The following is a 23,490-nucleotide window of genomic DNA, read 5'->3' as shown; positions in this document are numbered from 1 at the left end:
TAGAAAAACATCTGTTAACTTTCATTGCTAATTTTCTATTTTAGCAATTACGTTTCCCCTTAATACCCTCTTCTTTTCCTCTCTCTTCCAAAAGTTACAACACAGCCAGTCTGTGTGCTTGATTTTTGCAAGACAGGGATTCAGATCCTTAAATGAATGCTAATTTTTGAAACTGAAAAGAATGTAGTAGATAACATAGTATGTAGTAGAACATAATATGCAATGAGCAGTCTAAAATTTATCTTACTCACTGAAGTTATTCTCTCTTTGAGAGAGAATCTATGGTGCTAAAAAGATCAAGGGTGAAGAGACAGAGTGGGAGTAGAGAAAGACATGAGAATCATCATCCCTGTCCACGGAAATGCACTGAGCTAGAACACTGTATCCTTACCTTCCCAATGGACTAACAAGATTTCTCTGGATATAACTTCACCTTTAACATTTCAAAAAAGCCTGTGTATCATCAATGCACTTAAAGCTTTTAAGTTTTAGTAACTTAACTTTGTTTATAAAACAAACACACACAAGCACACTTCCTAGAGTGCAAAATGCTTAAATACTTCAGTGATAGAACTCCGTATGTAGTTTTTGGAACAGTAAATCCTCTTGATGTCAGTCAGCTTCTTCCATTGCCAGCAACGGTTGCATTGAACTACCCAAAACTGCAGCAAAGCCAGGAGTGGGTAACTCTGTATTGTCTCTTCAGTTCTGCAGGGATCCTGGTTCATTTGTATAAACTCATTGTTGGACTTTGATACATGCACATGTAAGCATCACAAAGCAGTCTTCGTGCACAACCTTGGATCTTCCTGGAATCCAGTGAGTGCAATTCTTCTAGAGACATCTTCAGGTATTCACCAACTTCTGGACATGGGGTAACTTGTGGAATGTTAAAGCCATTCTGACCTCCTTTTAAATCACAAAGAAAGAAGGAGAAAGATTAGGAGAGCATCTACATATATTTGCTCTTCATAGTGTACTTTTACTATGACAGCATCACCAGTTCTTGAAAACACTTTCTAAAAAACTTAAATACACCACACTGGACTGCTGCAGAGTTAACACCTACAAAATGTGTATTGTTCAAGAAATCACAATTAGAATCAGAGTATCTTGTAGTGTTTACAACAAACCACACCCACACAAACACCACACAAAACCAGGGAGAACTTTGGGTTTTCATTAACACTAAAAATGTTGTGTGACTTTAAGAGAGTAACCTGACATAAACCACCTCACATGCACTGAATTTGTTAATAACATGACAACTGGTAACAGCTGATGAATTTACAAACCATGTCTGTACCTGACTTGCAAGACTAAGGCAGTTTGCTCCTGGCCACTTTCCACATAAAAATGAGAAAATTCAAACAACACAAGTATGGACATCTTGCTGTTCCCAGCAGAGATTTTTAGCTTATGAAGAAAAGCTGAAGAAAAATATTTTCAGTACTAAAACCCCCCCTAAGATCAGCAGGAGATATTTCCAGCACCTCATGTGATCTAAACTCCTGAAATAAAGTTGTTCTTTAAAAACATCAGTAATACATATTTCAAGCACTCTGAAACAAAACTTGAATGCCTTCTGACTGTTATAAGAAAGTGACTTTACTTCTGCAGCAGTTTCATTTTCAACACGAGGCAAGGTTCTTCTCTCCCTGCCAACTCATATGGTAACAGAGGGGTTCAATAATACTTCATGCAAAAATTGTTCCTATGTGTCTGACACTTCATCTATTACAGAATTGAGAGAGTCCATATTTAAATGTGATCTGTTTAAAAAGCAGTATCTAAGAAAACATTTGTTCTACTGACATTTGTATTATTACAGGGTAACAATTTTCCACTGATAACTCTAAAGGGATTCAAAGGAATAGCAGAGATGTTGTAATGTGTGACTATTTCCTTTATTCTAAAGACAGATACCATAAGTTATTTAAGGGAAAGTAATAAAAATATTTGTGTGCTAACTGATAATCATGTACATCAACTTAAATATAAACTGAAAGTACATTCCTGCAGCTGATTATTTAAAATTAATTGTCTTTGCCAAATGTGCAAAGCATAGAAAAATGCATAAGGAGTCCTGCTAAGAAACTTCTGCAGTTACTTCTGTGCCATGTAATTACTAAGGTATCCAAGGGAGGTGAAATTCAGCATATGCAAATCAGCAGCTGCCGTGAAATCAATGTGCTAAGGTAAGGCTGAGTGAAGATCACTATCCCAGCATCAAGTACATCAAGTTAAAGGACATTAATATCCCCAAAGCTTTACGAAACAGTCCCTGAAATCTAAACTAGAAGGAGCAGAGAGTGAAGGAGAGGTACCATCCCGGTCGGCCATGCTGTCGAAGAAGAGCCAGGCGGAGTCGTCCCGGCCGTACTTGACGAAGGCCACGTAGTGGCTGGTCTCGATGCACAGCACCGCAAACAGCTCCATCTTCTGCGAGGGCACGCAGCCGTGCCGCCAGTCCCAGTCTGGCAGGTCCTTGGGAAGGGATAGCGGGTTGAATTTATGACTCTGTCTCTTGGGATGAAGATGAACCTACAGTTGAAGTGATATTTCAGAAAAGAAAAAAAACACTCCGTAAGATTACATGTTTCAGTGACAGACAAAGCTAAAAAGAACATTGCTGCTGAACAGAAGATTAACGGTGTTAGGGAAGGAACTGCAATAACAGCAGCTGACTAAACGTTTTTTTTTTATTTTTTCCCCACCAGTGTAGTTCAATATTGCCCAGAAAATTCAAATCTAAGGTTAGACGGGAGGTCAGGTCTAATGCAACAGTTTTCTACTATGCTCAGATTTGAAAACAAGTTACGACTGACATCTTCATGCAATTGCCAAAAAGCAAAACACAGCACTTCTGTCACAAATTTATCAACTCTAACAAGGTAGCATGAACAGAAAATCAGGATTTAAAACACATGGTTGCTACTTTTCCACTGTGTCCAGTCCTGGATTTGGCAGTTGCCAGGCTATAAACACATTGCAGGAGTTCCTGATCTGTCACCAAAGGAGACCCTTTACATGGTGGGTGGCAGCTACACCAGTGCTGGTAAAGAAGTCTCACTATGCTCTTCAGCCTTTCTTTCAATTATCACAGCATTAACCATTTGGGTTAAACCCATGTGAATAACAAAGACAAGCACTTACTTGTGTATTGCACGTTTTGCAGAACTGCTTGATTTTGCCAGCAGAAATATCAGTGTCCTCATAGCACTCCCTGCACTCGTACATAGCGAGCCCTCTGCAGATACGGCACTGCCTGGGAGCTGCATTGGAAACAGAGGTATTAGTCTGCAGCCTGGGGAGGCTTTGTTTTTTAAGAAAAGGAATATGAAAATGAAGGAGAACTATTACTTTAAATGGAGAATGACACTACGATTAAAAAAAAGTTAAAACGAGATTGCTAATCAAAGAGAAATGTACCACTCTATTTAACTTCTCTTTGGTGCAATGTGGATTAAGAGAAGAACATTTACACTGGTAAATGGCAAAACAAGATGATAAAAATCAAGTACATGAACAAGCAAAAACAGGCTTTTAAATTATGTTTGTTCTCTCATCATAGTGGTACAGCTAGCTTAGCCCCTACAGCTGTCATATACAATGCAATGTTATATACTTACTGTCTTCAAGTAAGTCAGTTATATTTAATTCCAAGGATGGAAAAATTTTATTGAACATTTTGAAGTCTTTTCCAAACCGGGGCATCTGGATAATCAGGCAAGAGGGCGCCTAGGTAAAATGCCAAAAAATAATGTAATGAACTTGAGATAATGAATTACCTAACTTTGTAGACATTCTTCTAATGCTATAAATATATTCCCTTTTTTTAAACTCATAGCTCACTGACAGAGGTATCTCAAAGCATTAGTCCTTAAAAGAACTCAGTGGCAGCAGCTAAGAAGTTTTCTTTTAGGAATTCTTTACCTAAATCACTTTAATCTGGTCACCCAAAGAATACAAGTCATCAGGTGAACCTTCAAATGCTTTTGTTATGTAGGCGTCCTGGATCACTGATACAATATTCCCATTTCCAACATGTCTGCATCTTTTTACACCAAATCCTACTTTTTCCCCACTGCTGAATGTACAGATATTAAGGTATGATCATTCTAACAAGGCAACAGCTGCCACCAACCTCTGCAAACTTCAAGTTGCTGTTGATGAATGACCACTCTAGTAACTGCTGAATTGTTGGGACTCCAACTTTCTCATTTTTGTCCATAAAAATTTGATAGAAGTAACAGTCTTGTACTTTCTGACCTGGTGATCTAAAAACAGATTTAAAGAAAAAAACCAACAAAATAACAGATTCTGAAGCTCTACTGTAATGATGACTGTATCTTACTAGGAAAAAAAAAATCTATATATCTCTGCATTGAAATAAAAAAACCCAAACAAACAACAAAGCCTGACAAAACACAGCCCCCTGCCCCCAACAACGAAGTGCCAGGCAGTCAATATTAAGTTTGAACTGATTATGCAGAAATTAAAAGAAACAAAATAAGTGTGAGTTTCAGAGCATGTGAAATATGCTATATGCCTATGCATGGCTGAACTACCAATATATACATATGCCTATGCATGGCTGAACTACCAACTGAGAAATACTTCCTAAGCATCTGCATCAAAAACTCCAAGACAATAAAGCAGCTTTCATTGGAGAGACAATTAGGAGTTTCAGTAATAAAATATCAAATGAAACAACAATAATTATCTTCACTATGAGGGGTTTAATGAAACATTTCCTCTAAATCAGGGTGATATTTACACTGCTTCCTGCAGTGGAAGTCTCACACAGATGGCTAATGTTGCTAGACTTGCTCTATAGTTAGCAGACAGCTCTCCAAAAGGATAATCCAAATTCAAGGCTGTCCAGCTCTAATTGTTAAGACTCCTTCCACACCTAGGCCAACTCTGAGGCAGATTACCATAGGAAGTAGTCTGGAGAAACTTCTTCATCCTCACCATAAAAAAGAAAAAACCCTTTCCACTAAACACACACATCCCTACCACAAACCAATTACCCCATTCAAAAAGCAAGAACCACAAAACCACAACACTTCTTGTATGGATAGGCAGAGGGACACAGGATTAAGCTACCAATTTAAGTATGTTTTAAGGTCAAATGTTCAAAACATAGTCAAGTATCAAGCACCAATCTTTTCAGATAGTGTTTCTGTTAAATAAACATAACTCTGATATATTTGGGAGGAGATCTTCAGATGAGCAATTCAACCTTCTCTGGAAGTACAAAAGAAAGGATATAAAAGACAGTGCTCAGGTTGAAGAAATGGTTTGTGCTACAACAGAGAAAAAACGTACAGGACTAACTAGCCTCTAACAGCAAAAGAAAACCATTAGGTAGGAGCTGTTTCATCTCAACATCAGAAGTTCCTGGGAACTTCCATCAAATTTGCTATAACTGTAACTTCCTCCCATCCCAGCCAGCATTTAAGGCAATGTTGGTTTTTAGAGTATTCAGGTGTCGAGAGGATTCTAAAAGCATGATGATCAGTGTTATTACCACTGCTAAGAAGAAAGGAAACTTCTGAATTGCCCTTGAGGAGTTTAGGTACGTGCACAATACACACAAACTGCTGCTAAAAGCTGAATGGTGGAACATAAGTTCTGTTTTGTGTACAGCACAGACACGACAAAACCCTTGAAGACCAAAGAAATAAGTTTCACCTTATTTTCAACAGTGGCTCAACTCTTAAAATATGGTGAAATAAAATATTCAAAAATTCTTCTGGATCTGGAGGGAGGAGAGAAAAAAAAGTTTTGTTAGCGAGCATGCAAAACCAGACACATTGTTCAAGACTCATCAGAAATCAAGGTTTTCAAAATTTTCATAGAAAAAAGTAACAGCTAATTTTTACAGCTTTATTATCACAATAAGATTATGACAAACTATGAATATTTTAATGATAATTCTCTGTTTATTCTTCTAGTGTTAAATAGCCCTAATAAAAGGTACAAGGCTCAACAGGGTAACAAAGCTTTCCAGTAAAGTTAAAAAAGACGCTCTGTATTTCAGAGGAATCATTTGGCACCACACAACTTTTCCAGGAGAAATAAAAGCTTTCAAAAGGAAACAGTGAATCTGCAGAGAGCCAGTGAGGAGCAGTGACAGTAACACAAAACCTACACAATAGTTCCAAGTTCATCTGAACTAGAGACTGAGCTCTTTAACCACAAATGAGGCCAACAGCAGCTTCCAGAGGGCTGTTCTCCCTCACCACAGTTTGCTGGTGTATTTCTCTCTCTGCCACCAACTGCAGTAAATACTGGTTCCAGCATTCAGTATTTACAAAGAAAATGGTATTCTCTTGAATAAAAGCAAAATAGTTATATAATACATTGCTAATTAATCAACATATGTAGAAGATCAAAAAGTTGGGAACTGATTTTTCTAACATGATTTGAACATTTTATTTCTTAAAAAAACTACATAACCATTGTAACAATGAAATGTTGCACTGCAAAAGTTTATTCCTCAGCGATCAAAGTGACAATCTGAAAGAGGACAAACACTTCACAGTCTTCTCCACTAACTGCTAAAAGTGTGTTTCAGGGGCATGGGAAGGCACTAGAAGAAATCCAGGCAGTGGAAGACTGCAGAGATTTTCCAGCTAAGGTTCCTTACATACCTGAGGAAGCAGAAAAGACCTTTCTAGAAACCAGTGGTCACTCAGGTCTCTGCTAGAGACACTACTGCCACAGAAAAATATTGGGGGTTTTGTTCTTGTGTAATTATGTAGCAAGAATCCTCAGTTCCTTCATATTAGATCCTTGTATGTCTCAAAGAAAAGCAAACTTCCCCCATTACCTTTTTCCTCTGAAGTGAATCCTGATGCAGCCTCAACTTTTTCAAGTATTTTCCTCAGTTTCATTATTTTTGTAGCACATACATATCCATATCTAAGATAAATGGTTTAATAAGCTATTAGCAAGTTTGTGATCAAGTCAGAGAAGTTAAAAAAAAAGCCAAAACCAACCACTTAAATACTGAAATACAAGTCCTCCAAGCCTTCTTTAACTGCATATAGCATTTCTTCAAAACTACATACTGATCTCTCATATTTAATCTGACTCCCTGTTTTCTTAATGTACTATAAATTTAAAGCAGTGCTCAATGTTTTTTTACAACTTTTAAGAGCATTTTTAATCATCAGCTTACCAGGACAACTGTTTTTGGATTTGTCAGTCAATTACTTTTGATTCGTTTGCACTCAAATTTGCACCGCTTAACACATCATTTCAGACTGTCACAAAATAATGGCACCATGAGAGTTGTTAACAAAAAAAATTTCAATATTTGAGAAAAAGACACAGAGCTCTATTGCTGACCTAAGAAGCTGAGGCTTTGAACATTGAGTTTTTTGTTTTAAGCATGGTAAAAGGACAGCAAGACATTCAGCCATGTCAGGCACCTGAGATTTCTGCTGCTCAGTGTCTATGTATCCTATTATCCTACCTGTTGCACAGACCCTGGAACACACCAGGCAAAGCACACACCCCCTGACAAGAACAAGGCTTCAGAGGCCAACATTTTATTTATCATAATAAAAACTTTGTCAGAAATTGTTCAGTGACAACCCACAGAATTTTGGAACTACAACTGTATTATTCACATCTTTGAAAAAAATTAAGCTTAAGAACAATAACTTTTCATGGAGATTTTCGTTGCATTTCCTTTACTCATTGTGCCTGAGAAATTACAAAGGCCATATTAAGTTTTTAAGTTCTTTAATAAAAGCATTTTGGCCACTTGCAGTCCACATGTAAAAAGTAATGAAATCTCTAAAGCCCTGCTGAATCTATCAAATTGTGAACCTCCATATAAGATGATTCAAATTATTTTCTTGTCAAGTACAACGGCATTAAAAACATGTAAAGATGAATGCTGTGAACAAAGATAACTTGTATTTATCAATACTTTTGTATTCACAATTGTGTGAATTTTACAATAGCTTTGTGCTGATCCATTTGCAAGAAGCTAGTGAAAGTATTTATCACCAAACAACAAATAACTCTTTCCAGTTATCACTGACTAAATTTCCCATGAAGAAAAAGTAAAAATACTCAAAAAAAAATACACTGAGTAGCAGCAGAGAGCCAAACTTCTCAGATTTGCAGTAGGAATGCAAACACTGCAGGATCTCTCTAATTCATGTTAGACTAGAGGCCAGCTCTTGTCTTCACTTACATTCTCAGAGGATTCACAATCTCTGTCCGCAGCAGCTCCTGAGTCTCACTATAATACTCCACATCATTCATTTCTTTAGGTCTGAGTAGCACAGTGTCCAAAACAGAGCTGAAAGAAAACAGGCTACAAAGAGAAAAGGAAAAGGTTGTTTTGACCATTCAGATGCCTGAGCAACATAAGACAAACCAAGCAAAGCCACAGAAGAAATAAAGAACTAAACAAATTGCCTCAAAAAGAGGCAGTTATGGACAGGGGACACAGCTGCACTAAATAGCAAAGTCCACGCCAACCCAGTATCCTTTCTGCTGCAAAGTACAGAACCAGTTGCCCAGGCAGGATTCTGCAGAGGAGCTGTAAGAGGCTTTTCCCTCCCTCCACGCCCTGGCCTGTGTTCTCCTTATCCTTCAACCATTTACAGGCCAGGGACTCCCTCAGTGTAAAGAAGCAGATCCATAAGGGCCAGTGCAGTTTGGACATGAGCAGCATTCACTGCTCACACTGGGAGAGCACAGGGACTGCAGCACAGGACACCAGGAGCTGCACAGGAATACACACAGACAGTCACTCAAGCAAAGATCACAAGTTCTGCATTTCTAGCATGGGATGCCACTAGACAAATGATGAACTTACCAGAATAAGGTGGAGTCTAAGTAACAGGAGTTGTAATGACCCTGGATACCTTTCTTCTTTCCAATCATTGTCTCTAAACCTTCTTTTTCCATTTTTGGAGGAGTGTTTTCTTCTACCACTTCACTTAAGTAACCTCCAAAGGCTGAAATTTTTTTTTTCAAAAGACACTTTAAAGCCTCAAATTTTACCCCCCTTGAGATTTTCCTATTAATGTTTTATAGCTAAGTTGCTGCCTTAGTGTAACATTCCTTCTCTGGACTAGAATAACATGTTATTATAGCTGAGACTCAGAGTCTTCCAGAAAGTGAACAAGGCCTTACATTCCACACTAGAGTGCTTCAGAAAGCCTGGAGCACTGAATTAATTTTATCCAGTAGGAATGAAGTTATCTTTTCATTACAAATGTCCTGTTCACACTATCTTGTAAGTATCAGGCACTTTTCTTTGCTGCTGTCCCAGACAATACAACATGACCCAAGAAATCTTGAAGTTAGGGAAAAAAAGAAGTTTATTACCACTAACTTCCATCATAAAAATACATGCTTTCTTTGTTAATATTTAGAGAATAAATAATTTGATATTATAGATTATAGAAAAGTGACTGCCTTTATTTCTTTTAATGCAACCATACAATGCTAGAGTTGCAAATACCATTTTCAGCAAGATTGTTTTACAACTTCTAAAGTAAAAAGTGCACAGCATAAAAAATTCCCATAGTTTTATGACATTTCTTTAAATATATGAACATTTTCTTGTTTTAAAGCATAAAATAATAATTCAAGAATCACTGTATTCTGTACAGGCTGATCTGCTATTCATTAACCTCAATTAAGTAATACCTGTACAGATTTCCAAGGGCTCAATACAAAGAACTTATGGCAGGAATGAATGAAACCAAAGCCCCGGCCAGTTCCCAGCTGATCAACAAGAGAAAAGCAGAAGGGCAGTACCTAGAGAGTTGCAGCGCTCGATCTGGTTGGAAACAGGCTGGAGTGAGGCAAACCTGGAATCTGGCCTGCAGCTTTTGAGTTTAACAAAAAGAGCTTTCTTTGGAGCACACGTGAAGTAACGAGTTCCTTTAAATGTCCCGTCCGTGCAGCCGGCACATTCATCTTCCTGAAAATTCAAGTGACAATTCACTGGTTTTCTTATTTCTGCAGTAAGACATTTGACAAAGTATCTACCCACAAGTCACCCTTCTGCTATTCCGAAGCATGATCGTTTCTGCAATTTAGTATCCAAAGCCTCAACTAAGGTGTCCTTTAACTGGATTTACTCAGAAAATTAAGACTTGCACGTTTCTTTCTTCATGCTTAAACTATCCAAAATAAAACAAAAATTCCATCAGAAGCAGCATGAGGGAGGTAGGAGGAGAGACTGTGAATTCAACCTGGTCCAGACTCCTTCTGTAGTTAGAAAGAACACTTTCTACTACTGAATTAAAATCACTGAGCATGGGGTAGTGTGAACAATTTCAGCATGACTTGGCTGCACAAGAAAAATGCCTGCTTCAAAACACACAAAATGTACATCAAGGAGAGACAACACAAACTAGGAGTGAACAACAAGCAGAGAACAGGGTTTAAGGTACATTGCCTTACATTGCCTGCTTACTAGCAATGGCTAGGCTTCAATGAAATGCACAAGTGGCACCCAGGTTAATGCATGATACCCTAAAGAGCAGGGTCAGAGTGCTTGTGTCAAGCTTTGTCTTCAACTTCACCCAAAACTCCCACAAAGATCAGGATTTCTTTTTAACAGCTGGAATTCCAGTCACATTCTCACATGCTTTGCTTGTATTTTACATGATTTTACACTGCTTTATGTAATATTTTATTGAACATTATCCCAAAATAAAGAACCCCATCTCCCTAATTGTACACACATTAATTTAACTGATACCCCACCACAACCTTGGCAGCAGCTGCCACAGAGGGAATGTCAGTACACAGCAGCAATTCATGTTTCAGGCAACTGTGGGGTTTTTTTACAAAGGGCCCACAGAAATACATAAAGCACATGGCTGTCAAATCAACAATATCACTACTGTCAATTATCAAAACCAGTGTTACAGCTCTGACAGTCGTCACTCTGCCTGCCTGTTTGCTGATATGCAAACAAACAACAAAAAATTATACTCAACAACGACTACTACAGCTAGAGAATTTTTTACAAATATCCTCTTAAAGGACCTTTAAATTTCATTTTTCAATTACATTCTATCTCCATAATGTAAGCAAAAGGATACTCCTTTAAAGAAAATAAGTGATCAGTCCTACAAATTCCTTTGCCCATTGTGATACAAACACATCTCAGAGCCTGCTAACAGGGTAAGGTGTAGGGCAGCCACAAAAGTCAGAGCTCAACAAAGAATTTAGCCCTAAGGAGGTCACTTGGCAACCTGTTTGGGCAAATCCCCCAGACTGCCTGCTTTTGCAGCATATACAGGCACCAGCTCTGAGAAACAAAACTAATAATTAACATTAATGTGAACTAGAATTTATATTTACCAGTTCCAGTCCTGCTAATACTTCATTTACTCCAGGGGGCTGGCCAATCCAGCGGATTACTCCATAGAAAGGAGGATTTTCTTTAACTTCAGCCAAGGAACCTGCTTCAAGACCATGTGAGTTTCCAATGGGGCTTGTTGCTGATGGACTCTCCTGGGTAGCTGTGGTATTCACATCACCCATGACGGACTGAACAGATAAAGAGAGAGGACTATGTCCCATAGTACCATTAGTACTTGTTGTTTTTGTCAAGCTAAAGGGGAGGGAGTGAAATCTGTTTTCTGTAGACGTAGAGTTTGTTAAAGGTGGCTGCAGTGGTGGTGAAGAATGCCCAAATCCAGGAGATGAATCAGTAAGTGACTTTGAAGGGTCTTCAGCCGCTGTTAAAATCAAAACCAAGATGTTAGTAAGTGTTGGGTTTTTTTCTCCCTGTATTAAAATGGAAAGACTTGGCTCTCAAAGCAGCAACATCTGATGTAACAGGTGGGAAGGACTAACAGCTGGGGACCTTTAGGAAGACTTTTGTCACTTGCCAGCACTGGAGACCCAGAACAGACTGAGCAGACACTGCTGCAGTCCCACCACTTTTACCACAAGCAACAGAAATGAACAGCACAGAAAAAGGAGATGTTAGAAACTACAGGAAGATTTAGATTGACATCTTTTTTTCATCATCACATGAGGTTTTTCCTTTGAACATGAATTAACAGCCCCAATGATATGACTGTAGGGGGCAAAACTAGAAAGAGCTCATTGGTCATTGTGACTGATGAAATTATTTGTTTCACAGCTTATAAAGATATAAATAATTGCTCAGAGATATGATTTGCAAATGGAAAAATGCTTATTCCACTGACTCTATCACAACTTTGGTTCTAATACAGGGAATCTATCAGTGTCTATAAAGAATAAAGGACTTAAACATGTCCTGAGCAATGCAGCACCTGATAAAAGAGATCGCAACCATGTGGAACAGCACAAGCACTCTCTGCCTTCTCTCATCTCTCTATACAGTCATAGAACACCCTGAGCTGGAAGGGTCTCTAATACACAACTGGTATTCACCAAAAGCCTCTTCATCTTCACCTATTCTCCCCAGACTGTTCCACTAAATGAAGTTAATGTCTTAAAAAAACTAAAAAAAAAAAGACATCTGTTACAGAAACAGGAACAATTTTAACCCATTTTCTTTTGTGGTTCAAGGAATTCAGGGGCTACTGCTGCTACAGGGTTCTGGTGTCCTACAGGGTTCCTTCACTCATTAAGCCTGTTAGCCACACTTTTCTATAGTTTATCAGAAAAAAAAATAGGTCTGGAAGCAAATCAAGACATATTAATCCTTCAAGTATGTGTACTCATACTTTTAAAAATTGAAAGAGAGATTTTACAGAAACAACTCTTTATAAACATAGCAAAGCCCACATATACTTAGATAATTTCCCTGCTCCCACTTCCAGACCAATTAGCTGGCGTGGCAGAGTATTACAGTTCCCTTGGATCTGTAACACAGCTACAAAAACAGGCAAAATACAATTACTGTGTATACTTGGCTACAAGGAATACTTCATGTCTTCCATCCCAGCCTCAGCTTTTATTTTGCCTGTGAGACATGTGCAGTCCCACAGAGCTGCACATGAGTTGCCAAGCACATAATCTCCTGCATGCAGAATAAACCACAGGTCAGACCAAGACAGAGTACATTTTCACAGGGGTTTCAAGATGCTTTTTATGGTGTATTCCACTATGATAATACAGTCCAACCATTTTACATTTAACCTCAACCTTGTTTTATTTGACAAACATAATACAACCTAATTTTGTTTTGTGGGTTTTTAAAATAAATATATAAAAAACTATCCTCTCTCTTTACCTTCATCTATATACCATGGGGATTTTGTTTTTGTTGGAGGCTGAGAGTCAACTGATGAGCCATTTAATGTGTAGAAGACTTCAGATCTGCTTCTATTTCCAGATTCAGAGGTAGATCCTGGAAAACAACATTTTATTGAAGATTTTAGTCTCTATTTACAAAAGGTCACCTACACTCTTATTTCATAGTATAAATTTGTTACCACATTTTCAAGAAGACACGACTGCCTTTCCATAAAGGAGCAAACTCTCCCATCAAGGCTAACACAGTTCTAAGCTAACAACAAGGTAGAAGTCTACCCCAAACCAACATACACTCTGAGCTGAAATCTCAAGTCACCAAGCTGAAAAGAAGGCAGAAAGTACCTCTCAAGAACAAATTTTTCATTACTATAAATTATGGATATTGAAAGGTATTTGCAATACAGTTACAGTAGTTGGGTTTTGGTTTTAAAATATTAAAACTTCATAGTAGGCAAATAAATTACTGATTCAGTTCCAATTCTGTAACTTGTGCCAACATATAACCACAGATCCTACGGTGAAGATCATCTCTGCCAGCATCCAATGCCAGGTAAAATGACAGCTTACAAAATATACTGTCATTAGTATTCTACTACCCAATGTAGCCACTGGTAAAATCAAAAGACACTGAATTCTGATTTCTGCCTTAAAAAAAATAAAAAAAAAAGGGGATAAATTGCTTCTCTGTCAGGGTTTTTTTGTTGGTTTGTTTTTTTTTGTTGTTTGTTTGGGTTTTTTTGGTTTTTTTGGTTTTTTTTTGGTTTTTTTTTTGTGTGTGTGTGTGTGTGTTTGGTTTGGTTTTGGTTTATTTTTTCCCCTCGAAGGGTTTTCAGAGCTGAACAAAAACAGAGTGAAGGAAGTTTTTATTTGGGAATTCAATTCTGGTTTTGAATCACAGAGAAATTAATACAGTCACTATTCAGTAGATCTGCTCCTTGGCTAAAATTCTGAAGCTTCTAGTTCTACAAGAAGACAACAGCAAACTGTATTTATTAAAAACCAAAACAAAGACACACACCACACTTCCAGAGAAACAGAATGCAGCCCTGACCTGGTGACACTAGACATCTAGGTAATTTGGTAATGAATTTCTGCTAAACCTCAAACTTTTCTTCATGAAAATGAAGGCAGTTTGAGCAATCTTAAACTGTCTACCATCTTTATAATGATTAAATAAATTCATACTAATACTCTGCTTCAGAGAAATTTAACTGTAATTGGATTTGATGAGCTTAAAGGTCTCTGCCAACCCTGATGATTCTGTGAATTTGACATATAACTGAAATAATACATCAACTGACAGAAAAGACAATACTTTTTTGCAAGCAACAAAATTTTGTAATCTTACACAAGTGAAGAACATCCCTTCCCATACATACCTATAGCCTTTGGCTTACTATGATTGAATGAGCTTTTGTCACCACTTCTTGAGGTATAGGCAAGCTTGGGAGGCCTCCTGTCCTGTGACACAGTCTCTAAGACATGGGACATGAAGAGAGAATTAGCTTCCCTTTTCTGTTTTCACTGTTACACGAAGTTCACCTTGAAACATAACTGAACAAAGGTCTGCCATCACAGGCTTTAACACTGAGTGAAACAAAGCCTTGTTTGGCACATAAACTATTTTATATGCATATACTCTGCTTTTATCACATCAGCAATTGCTTACTGCAAAGTCTACCATTACTTCTTGAACATATCAAATAGGTTGACTTCACATCCTTTAATGTATGTATGTATTTCCATTATAGGAAACAGATGCAAGAAATTTTAAGGTTTTTTCTACCAACATATCTACAATAAACGCTCTTTTGAAAAAATGGGGAAGTGCCCGTGAATTCTCCAGAAAAGAGCAGAAAATTCATGCAAAAACATGCACGTCAACTAAACCAGCAAGTAGGAGACATAAGAAAAGTCTGTCAAACTGCAGTGTGAGAATGACAATTACAGATTACATACTCATTAGAACCTGCCCAGAGATAGTGCCCAAACAAAAGTCCCACACAAACTTTTCTTTCTTTCTTCAGAAAAGGAATCAGAGAACTGTGGCTGGTACAAGTTAACATTATTCAGTAAATTACTGCAGTGAATTTTTCCAGAGTCTTGACAGGCATTTCCAAGTATTTATTCCCAAAATGCACACATAATCCTGTCAGCATCTTTCAAGCACAGAAACAACAGCTTTCTGATCAGGATATTTGAACTCCTGGAGTAAATTGAACAACATTCCATAGAAAAGATTTCCACTAGACACTCACGTATTTGTGAATATTACACACTGCATAGTATTGTAAATACTATACAACTTAACAGGATTTTTGTTCAGTATTAAAGCTTTTCTACTAATGAGACTGCAACCCAAAGGAGGGCAAAACTGAAGAGAAATGTGACAGAGAAGGTAATTCAAGTGAATTTCACATATTAACTCTGCAGTATTGTTTTAATCATATAACTGTGCCTAGGTGGAGGATGTCCTAGATGTTATCAAAGTCTGCCTCCTGGTTAAGAAAGCAGGGCATACCTGGAATAACATCGTTGATATGCAAAAGAAGTGTACTTTCAACACTTGCAAAACTGCACAGCTGTATTCCATTATATCTTCCATCCCAGTTTCCAATCGGATTATCCTAAAAATAGAAAACAACATTACATGTATCCCAAAAGAAGATTTACATCATACTGAGAACACACACGTCTTTAGGAATACAAAAAGTAGGAAAATTAAATGTTTGACAATACCTACTTTTTCCTGTAACTAATTTTACATTTAGAATAGTCGAACATTACAGTCTTCAAAGACAAAAGCTTAAAACATTATCTCTTGAGAAACAGCTCCTACTTCAGCAAGCATTTTTCTTATAAAAAACATTATTGATAAACAAGCTAGAGCAATTCCAGTGCATTTTTAGGGAACAGGTAATGCAACCAAGAAAATGGAAGCATCTAACCTACAAAACCAGAATGATCTTGAACTACCAAAAATTTTAAAGCTGTTCGTTTTTAAATGTTCATGTTGCTAGAAATAATTTTTAACGACAAGCTTCACATTTTCTTGAAAGATCAACTTTTGTACTTGAAACTCATACTTTTAAGGTAGAACAAAGTCAAACAAAACAGTTACATGAAAAAAAGCTTTTAAAAATGGCTAAGAAAAGAAAAAGACATCCAGCCTACTTTTTTAACAGGCAGAACAAAGCCAGTCTCACAAGACAAACACTCGACTCCATGACTTCAAGACTGACACCTGGCATGGCAAGTAGCTCAGTGGAGGCTCCTCAGAGTAAGCAGAGTATTTCACCTGCACTGTTTAGCATCAAGTACAACACCATTTACCTGATGCCAAGAAACAATTACCACCAAGGGCATCTTTGAACACAGTGTTTGTCTCCCATTTTAGGTCAGCCTCCGCTGAAGTAGCTTGTGGATAATGTTTCTTCTTCTACGTGCATGTCATTCACTAGCTAACACACATGCAGAAGTTATTAAAGTCAGATTATTTTCTTACCATGTCCACTCCAACAACGTATCCTAAACTTTCGTTTCCTGGTAAGACATCACAGAATATAACTGTCCCATACTCTATACTCTCTCCTATCTTCAGAGAAACCCTGGAGTTGATCTCCAGAGGAGGAAGTTCTACCTGCATTGCGTCAACTGGAGCTGCATAGTCACTTTCCAGTTCATTGTCATCATCTTCCACCAGCTCCAGTTTGTCCAAAGCAACAAAAACCCCACAATCCTCATCACATCTGAAAAGCTGCTTGCCTTGGTACTGTCCATCAGTAAAGCCCTGACCGCGACCTTCTTCCTAAGTGGTGGAGGAGGAACAAGGAAAAAAAAAAAACAAACAATCCATAAAAAAACAAATCATGTATTTTGTGAGAAAGAGACTACTAAAAAAGCAGTAATATAATCCAGTGTTTTGGACAAATGGCACTAAGAATTTGTCTGATGCACTATTGTTATTGAGAGAATTCTGTTGTCGGAATCTGTGGCAAATATACAAACTGTCTATTTTGGGGAATAAAGGAATTAGAAAGGAGCTGCAGGCAGAAGCCTTTATACTCAGAGAAGCATGTTTTCTTCAGGTGCACATTTTGCTTCAATCATCAAATTTTTGCCATATCAAGACAAGACTACTTCATACTAGACATAATGCTAAGCATTCAAAAATTCCACTTATATGCCATATGAAGTGAGATGATTTTCAGAAACTTGGGCTTGATATTCCCTGAGGTTCTCAGTGGGAATTACAAAGAGTTCAGGAAAAGTTTAAAGAGTACTTTGAAAAATATACTTCTACAACAAGAGGAGAAATCTCCTGAATCCAATCCTTCAACAGCTTATGGTTAGCATTAATTTTGCAGAAATATCTCACAACAGATTCTCTATTGTAACTAGTTGCCATTGGACTTTTAGGGATCTACCAAAGCAACAGCCCTAAAATCCAACCCTGCATTTACAGACTGTATCCTGACACAGGAAAACAGACTACTCAACAGAAATCTGAGAGTCAGATATTCACCATGATAGGGATGTAAGTATTGTTCCCCAGAGATGTTGTGGATGCCCCATCCATGTCAGTGTTCAAGGCCAGGATGGAAGGAGCTCTGGGAAACCTGAGTGGTTCCTTCCTTCTAGTGGAAGGTGTGCCTGCCCATAGCAAGGGGTTTGTGACTAGATGGTATTTAAGGTCTCTTCCAAGCCAAACCATTCCACAATTCAATGAATTACATTTTTCTGGGCTAGAGAACTCGAGTATGTTCAAGTCTTTCTGCCAGTCCATGCATCACATCAAGCTTCACTTAATGTGAAGATTACAAGGTTGATGTGATATGGCAAATTCACAGGAAAGTATTTAAGAGAAGACTAAAGGTAATGGAATTTAGAGGTAATATGCTTCTAGAAAAAAAATTATTAGGACTTCCTCTTCATACTGAAGATGTATTTAGCTCACCTCAAAGTATATCTGATACTACCCCTTAGCAAGTAACTTACCAGCAACTCTACTCCAAAGTATATCCCTGTTAGGGACCTTTCTTGCATTAAGGGTCCTCTGAAGCGAACAACTCCAGGGTATTTCTCATCCCCTGATCTCAGCTGGACTCTAACAGGTGAGCCAATATCTATCTGGACACCTTTAGCTAACCTGCTTTTGCTTTTAAACAAACTGTATCTTTCCTCACAATTAGTAATAGCCAGAAGCAACTCAGCTAGTTTTTCATTTATTTCTATAACATCCTTCTCGTCCACAAACAAGATTGCATGAGGTTGTTCCAGAATTTTTAATCCAATCTGCAGCTTCTTGCCTTTACATGGAATATTTCTGGAGTGTGCCACAGAAGAACGGTCTTGAAAAAACTGCCCAATGCTACCTTTGGGCACTTTCAAGAGCTTTTGGGTCTGCTTGTCTATGACACTGCATTCTTGGAGAAGCAAGTAAAAGATCCGCTCTTCCCAATAGGATGAACTTGCTTTTTCTTGACTCCATAAGCCCGAATTCATTGTGATCAATACTTTAAAAGATGTACAGAAGTCTTCAAGAAAAATAATCTCTTGATTTATGTGCAGTGATCTTTCCAAATTCTACTGGAGGGTCCGATCTTTGTGAAACAATGCAATATTCATTTTGCAAAGAAACACATTCAGAGCAGGAAGCCTAGAATAAAAAGAAAAAAACAAACAAACAAACAAAATTGAATTAGGTCAGTATAGCTAGTCTTGAGTAAAACATAAAACAACTTAAATCTGTGTTCAGACTCAATTCTCATACAGATCAGAATTCAGCAAAATGCAAGGCAGTGACCACAGTCCCAGAACAGCTACTGCACTGCTGATCATGGACAGACCCATTTACTCATTTCTGCTCTTTACTGTTGCGTATTTCACTTCCTTCTTTAGTTCCCTGGGAAAAAAAGGGTTGTGGAAAACATGCAATGAAAAGCAGAAAACAAAGAAAACATGCTTAAGTGAAAGCAAAAAGAAAACCTAAGTGCAAATGAACATAAATAAACAACCTGCTCTAGTTTACAAACAATATTTTAATGAAACTGTCCATTATAAAGCTCTTCTCCCATGCTTAGTGACTACTTATTTCTGACAAAGTGTACTGCATCTGTCATCCTGCATAACATTTTGATTTAGTGAAGCAGAAAATTGTGTTGACAAAATAGAGCAGCAGAAAATGGGAACTTTAGTAACTTATAACAGCCATTTCTTTAATAGAAATGGACAGTTCCAGTAATATACAATATATGAAAATCAAACTGGGCTGGCATTGCAACATGTAATTCTCAGAAAAAAAATTAGAGGCTCTTATTTTTATCATTCTAGAAAGATAATTCACTTCAACAAAGTAAGAAATAACCTCACTTTCAGTTACTAAAATGCCATGGAGCAAACATCTTAGTTCAACGTCATCTTTAGAACTACAGTTCATAACCAATGAAGTGAAAAAGAATAATTTGAAAACACTTTGAGCACGTGTCTATAGTTTCGATCACACTGGATACACGAAGAAAGATTGGCAGTAACTTAGCAGGATTTGTTCCTCTAAAGATGACAGCAGTGTACAAGTTCAGAATGTCAATTTTCCTGTTCCCAATAGGTGATGCCACAGTTTGCATGCAGTTAAAGGACAATCTCAGTGACTACTTATACCAAAAGGCAAATAATCTTTGTCCTTGTGCCTAGGTACCTTATTTCTCTACAACTTTTCTCTGATGGCATTTAAATACCCCAAAATCTATTGCTACTTTTCCTATTCTGTTTGAATCCAGTTTCAGAAGCTGTTGGAAAGCAACGAAATCCAGTAGTCCTGTAATTATTTTCCTCATCTTTTTACACAGACAGGGTATTTAACAAAACACTTTCCCCAAAGAAAAGCAGTAACTACAGACAACCTGAAATTTGGGCAAAGTCTCATCTTTCAGTCCCTCGGGACTCACACATTCCTGTGCTCCTTGGTGAGGCTCTTGTGCCCTCCATTCAAAGCCCTTCTCACAGGCACAGATGTGACACTTGGGTGTCAGTGTCACCCCCACATTCCCACACTGCTGCAGCAGCAGCTCACAGAGTTCTGTGGTTTCGTGTCCTTCCAGCTGCAAAGTAACAGCTCAGGGGCAGTTTCAGCCCTCACTGAAGCAAAGTCTGGTAGACCATCCATGTGTTTCCAAGCTAAAAAATAATTTTCCTCACTTTCATTTGATATACATAAATGGGCTTTAATGCTTGTTGATGACAAAAAAAGTGGCGTGAGAATGAGACTGGAATAGTTTATGTGGAAACTGAAGAAGAATACATCAAGATTCCCCCCCTCCTGCCCACATGGAAACATGATTAAATGACTACTAGTTTTCCTAAGTCTACTGAGATGGCAAAATAAGAGTTTCATACCAGTTCTGACTAGTTCTCTCCCTTTACTTTTTTCACTCAATGGGAAAACAAACCCTGTCTTGTTCCTCATAGCTCCATCTGATGTTCTCAAGAACATTTATGTTCTTTCAAGAGCTGACACACTTCACTTTCCTTTTTTTTTTGAGCCATTCCAGAGTTTCTCAATCCCCAGTAGACTGCAAACAGGGATCTCTGGCATTACAGGGATCCTGACTTTTCCTACTTCATTTACAGAAATAATTAATTTTCATTTTAGTCAGTATGCATGGAAATAATATAATAAAAGAGAAATTCTGTTCAACAGCTTAAAAAAGATTAACTGAATTTTTAATAAGCCTTATCATATCTATTTTTAATAAGTATATCTTGTTTGCAAGTCCATTGCTGCAACAATACAATCTTCATATGTTTAGCTGTAAAGAATTCAGTGTGAACACTTGAAAACAGCTGCATTTAGATTATGGAGTAACTTTATGTGGTGTGTGTGGTCAGTCTTTCAAAGCCCTAATCACCCACAGAAATGTTACTTAACCCACTGGCTATAGTACCAAAAGGCTTTCCTTTATTAAAGAGTTCATTATCACTACCTAAAAATGCCTTCCTTTAAAAACCTATCTACAACCACTGTCCCATGCAGCTTTAAAAGCCAAATACCCTTCTTTTAGAATAATACGAGTGATAAATTAGTTTTATAAGAGTACAGAATAGCTTGTTAAAAGGACATTAAGTTTTGGCAATGTATCAAAAATACATTTACATACACCAGTGATTGCAGGATTATTTTTTACAGCCATTTTCCATGGAATTCTGTAAGTAAAGCAACATCTTTGCTGAACAAACAGCATAGTCATATCAGACTATGACCAGAATAAACTATTAGACCACTGCATGATTAACTTGGGAACCAAGCAACTTAATCCTTACCAAAAAGTCATCACTGCACTGCCAAATTTAAAAATTGTCAGGGGTAGGCCATAAGCTGCCTAACTTCAAAGCTTCCCTAATTTCCTCTATTCCTCAGTTGTGAGTCACTGTTGTCACTACAGAGGCATCAGAACAACAGTTTGCTCTGAAATTCAAGAACTCTGTTTCTACCCTGCAGGAGCCTTAGATGAACCATATAAAGATGCTTAAACCAGCTATCAGGTTTCAGAATGAACACACGTCCGTGGCTCTGATTCAGAGTATAAAATGAAAAGGCTAAAATAAACTGTACAGTTTATTTTAAAAACTGACACTTTAATACCAAAAATAATTTGACTAATTGAGATGCAAAGTTCTGCTCAACAGCTCAAAATCAATTTTTATGGGAAGGTTAAAACTAGGAGCAAGGAAATTTAGCTGCAGCTCAAGGTACACAGAATTACATGTCGGCAATTCAAGCCATGAGTGGTAGAAAGAGAAGCTGTTTCTCAAAACAGCATCTGTAACAATGTAATACAAAGCTGTTCATAACGGTAACACGATTCCTAAAAGAAAATGCACCTGCAGTTGTGTTCGGCGTTATAAATCTGATACAAATAATCCCTGTGAGAGGAAAAGACAGGAATCATTCCCGAGGGTCAGAGTTCTCTGGCGTTATGAGATTTACCAACACGGCCGCCCTGCAGACACCCTGCGGCCAGTCCTCCCCAAAAAACAAAATACGTGTGCTCACATTCCGAAATGACACCGAATATCGTATTTCACTAGGCTCTCTCACGGACTGTTTCATGGCAAGGCACGTTCGTGCGACCCACAGGGCTCCGTGCAAGGCTCAGCTTTGGAGAACAATTATTATCCCCCTCCTCCTCGCCCCAAACCTGAGCACTTTCTCCCCTCCCGGGCGGCTCTGCGCAGGACGCGGACGGAAAGTCCCAAAACACTTCTTGAGTCGCCAACGCGCCGCTCCGGGATTGAGGCTGAAGCGTGGGAAAGGCCCGGCGGGGCCCGCCAGGAGCGGAGCCACCGCCCCCCCGGCCCGGCCCGGCCCCGCCGCCGGGCCCGGTCCCCCAACACCGCAGGGGCGGCCGGGGCGGCCCGCGGAGACCGCCCACGGAACCGGCCGGAGCGAGGCCTGAGCCGCCGGCCGCGCCAGCCGCGCCCCTGCCTGACGGCACCGAGCGACGTCCCGCTGCCGCGCCCGGCCCCGCCGGCTCCTCACCTCGTCCTGCCCGGCCCGGGCTGGGCCTCCCGCCCCTGTCCGTCCCTCACGCTCCGGCCCGGCCCTCTCCGCGCTGCCCCATCGCCGCCACGGCCGCGCAGCGAGCGCCCGCACACCCGCTCCTGCTGCCCCGGCAGGCCCGCCCCCTCGGCCCTCCGCCGCGCTCGCAGCCAATCACAGCGCGCCGGCGCCACCGTTGCGCAGCACTATTGGTGAGAAGCGCCGCCAGTCACCTGCGGATTCGGGGTTTTCCAGCGCAGCGCGCTTGTATGAGCCGCAGGGGAGGGGGTGGATGGCGGAACACTCCCCCTGGAGGGCGATGATTGGCCGCACAGGGAGAGGGGGCGGGACTTCTGGCACGCTGGAGGCGCTGATTGGATGGCGTGCGCGTGCCCCCAGCGGCGGGGCGGGCACTGCGCGCCAGGGTCAGTGCGGAGGCCACGCCCCGGTCCTGGCCCGGCCCCGCACCGGGGCTGCGCTGCCTGAGGGCTCCGGGGCCTGAGGGCTCCGCTGACCGCGGGGAACACAACCCAACCCAGTCCAGCCCAGTCCAGTCCAGCCCAGCCCGCGTCCAGCCCAGCCCGCAGCCGGAGTCGCTGGTCCTTGTCCCCGGTGCGCACGGCACGGGGGGGCGGGACGGACGCTCCTCGAGAGGCGGCGGAGACATCGCGGTGCCGTCACGGACCTCCCCGGGCTGG

At 39.5% G+C, this 23,490-nt stretch overlaps 1 protein-coding gene and 1 long non-coding RNA gene across 4 annotated transcripts in view; one reads left to right on the top strand and one right to left on the bottom strand.

Annotated features, from left to right (window-relative positions):
* The window catches only part of LOC310914000, an 86,936-nt gene extending 73,786 nt beyond the window's left edge, over positions 1-13,150 (top strand). Inside the window, exons 5-8 of one of the 2 annotated variants that reach the window (XR_014590935.1) lie at positions 707-850; positions 5,486-5,584; positions 11,397-11,477; positions 12,246-13,150. This is a non-coding gene — a long non-coding RNA (uncharacterized lncRNA). The remainder of the gene's footprint in view (positions 1-706; positions 851-5,485; positions 5,585-11,396; positions 11,478-12,245) is intronic. The other variant, XR_014590936.1, reaches the window with a different exon arrangement.
* On the bottom strand, positions 725-22,879 carry CYLD (CYLD lysine 63 deubiquitinase; the record flags this gene model as incomplete). 2 transcript variants are annotated; one of them, XM_083869878.1, is made up of 17 exons in its annotated part: positions 22,793-22,879; positions 18,253-18,913; positions 16,760-17,062; positions 15,776-15,881; positions 14,634-14,729; positions 13,232-13,348; positions 11,362-11,741; positions 9,802-9,967; positions 8,852-8,993; positions 8,222-8,344; positions 6,842-6,933; positions 5,701-5,767; positions 4,148-4,280; positions 3,633-3,741; positions 3,157-3,275; positions 2,328-2,544; positions 725-909 (listed from the first exon to the last, which is right to left on the bottom strand). In XM_083869878.1, exons 2-17 carry the CDS (start codon positions 18,757-18,759, stop codon positions 725-727), a joined length of 2,862 nt encoding a protein of 953 aa, XP_083726004.1. In that variant the 5' UTR covers positions 18,760-18,913; positions 22,793-22,879. The 2 variants fall into 2 exon arrangements, with proteins under 2 accessions (XP_083726004.1, XP_083726005.1); XM_083869879.1 differs by having other exon boundaries at positions 16,895-17,062.
* Between the last annotated feature and the right edge of the window lie 611 nt (positions 22,880-23,490).

This window comes from Zosterops lateralis (assembly GCF_965231275.1).
Source record: "Zosterops lateralis genome assembly, chromosome: 12".
Classification (NCBI taxonomy): domain Eukaryota; kingdom Metazoa; phylum Chordata; class Aves; order Passeriformes; family Zosteropidae; genus Zosterops; species Zosterops lateralis.
Note: the sequence above shows the minus strand (reverse complement) of the source record. Positions and strands in the feature narration are given on the sequence as shown.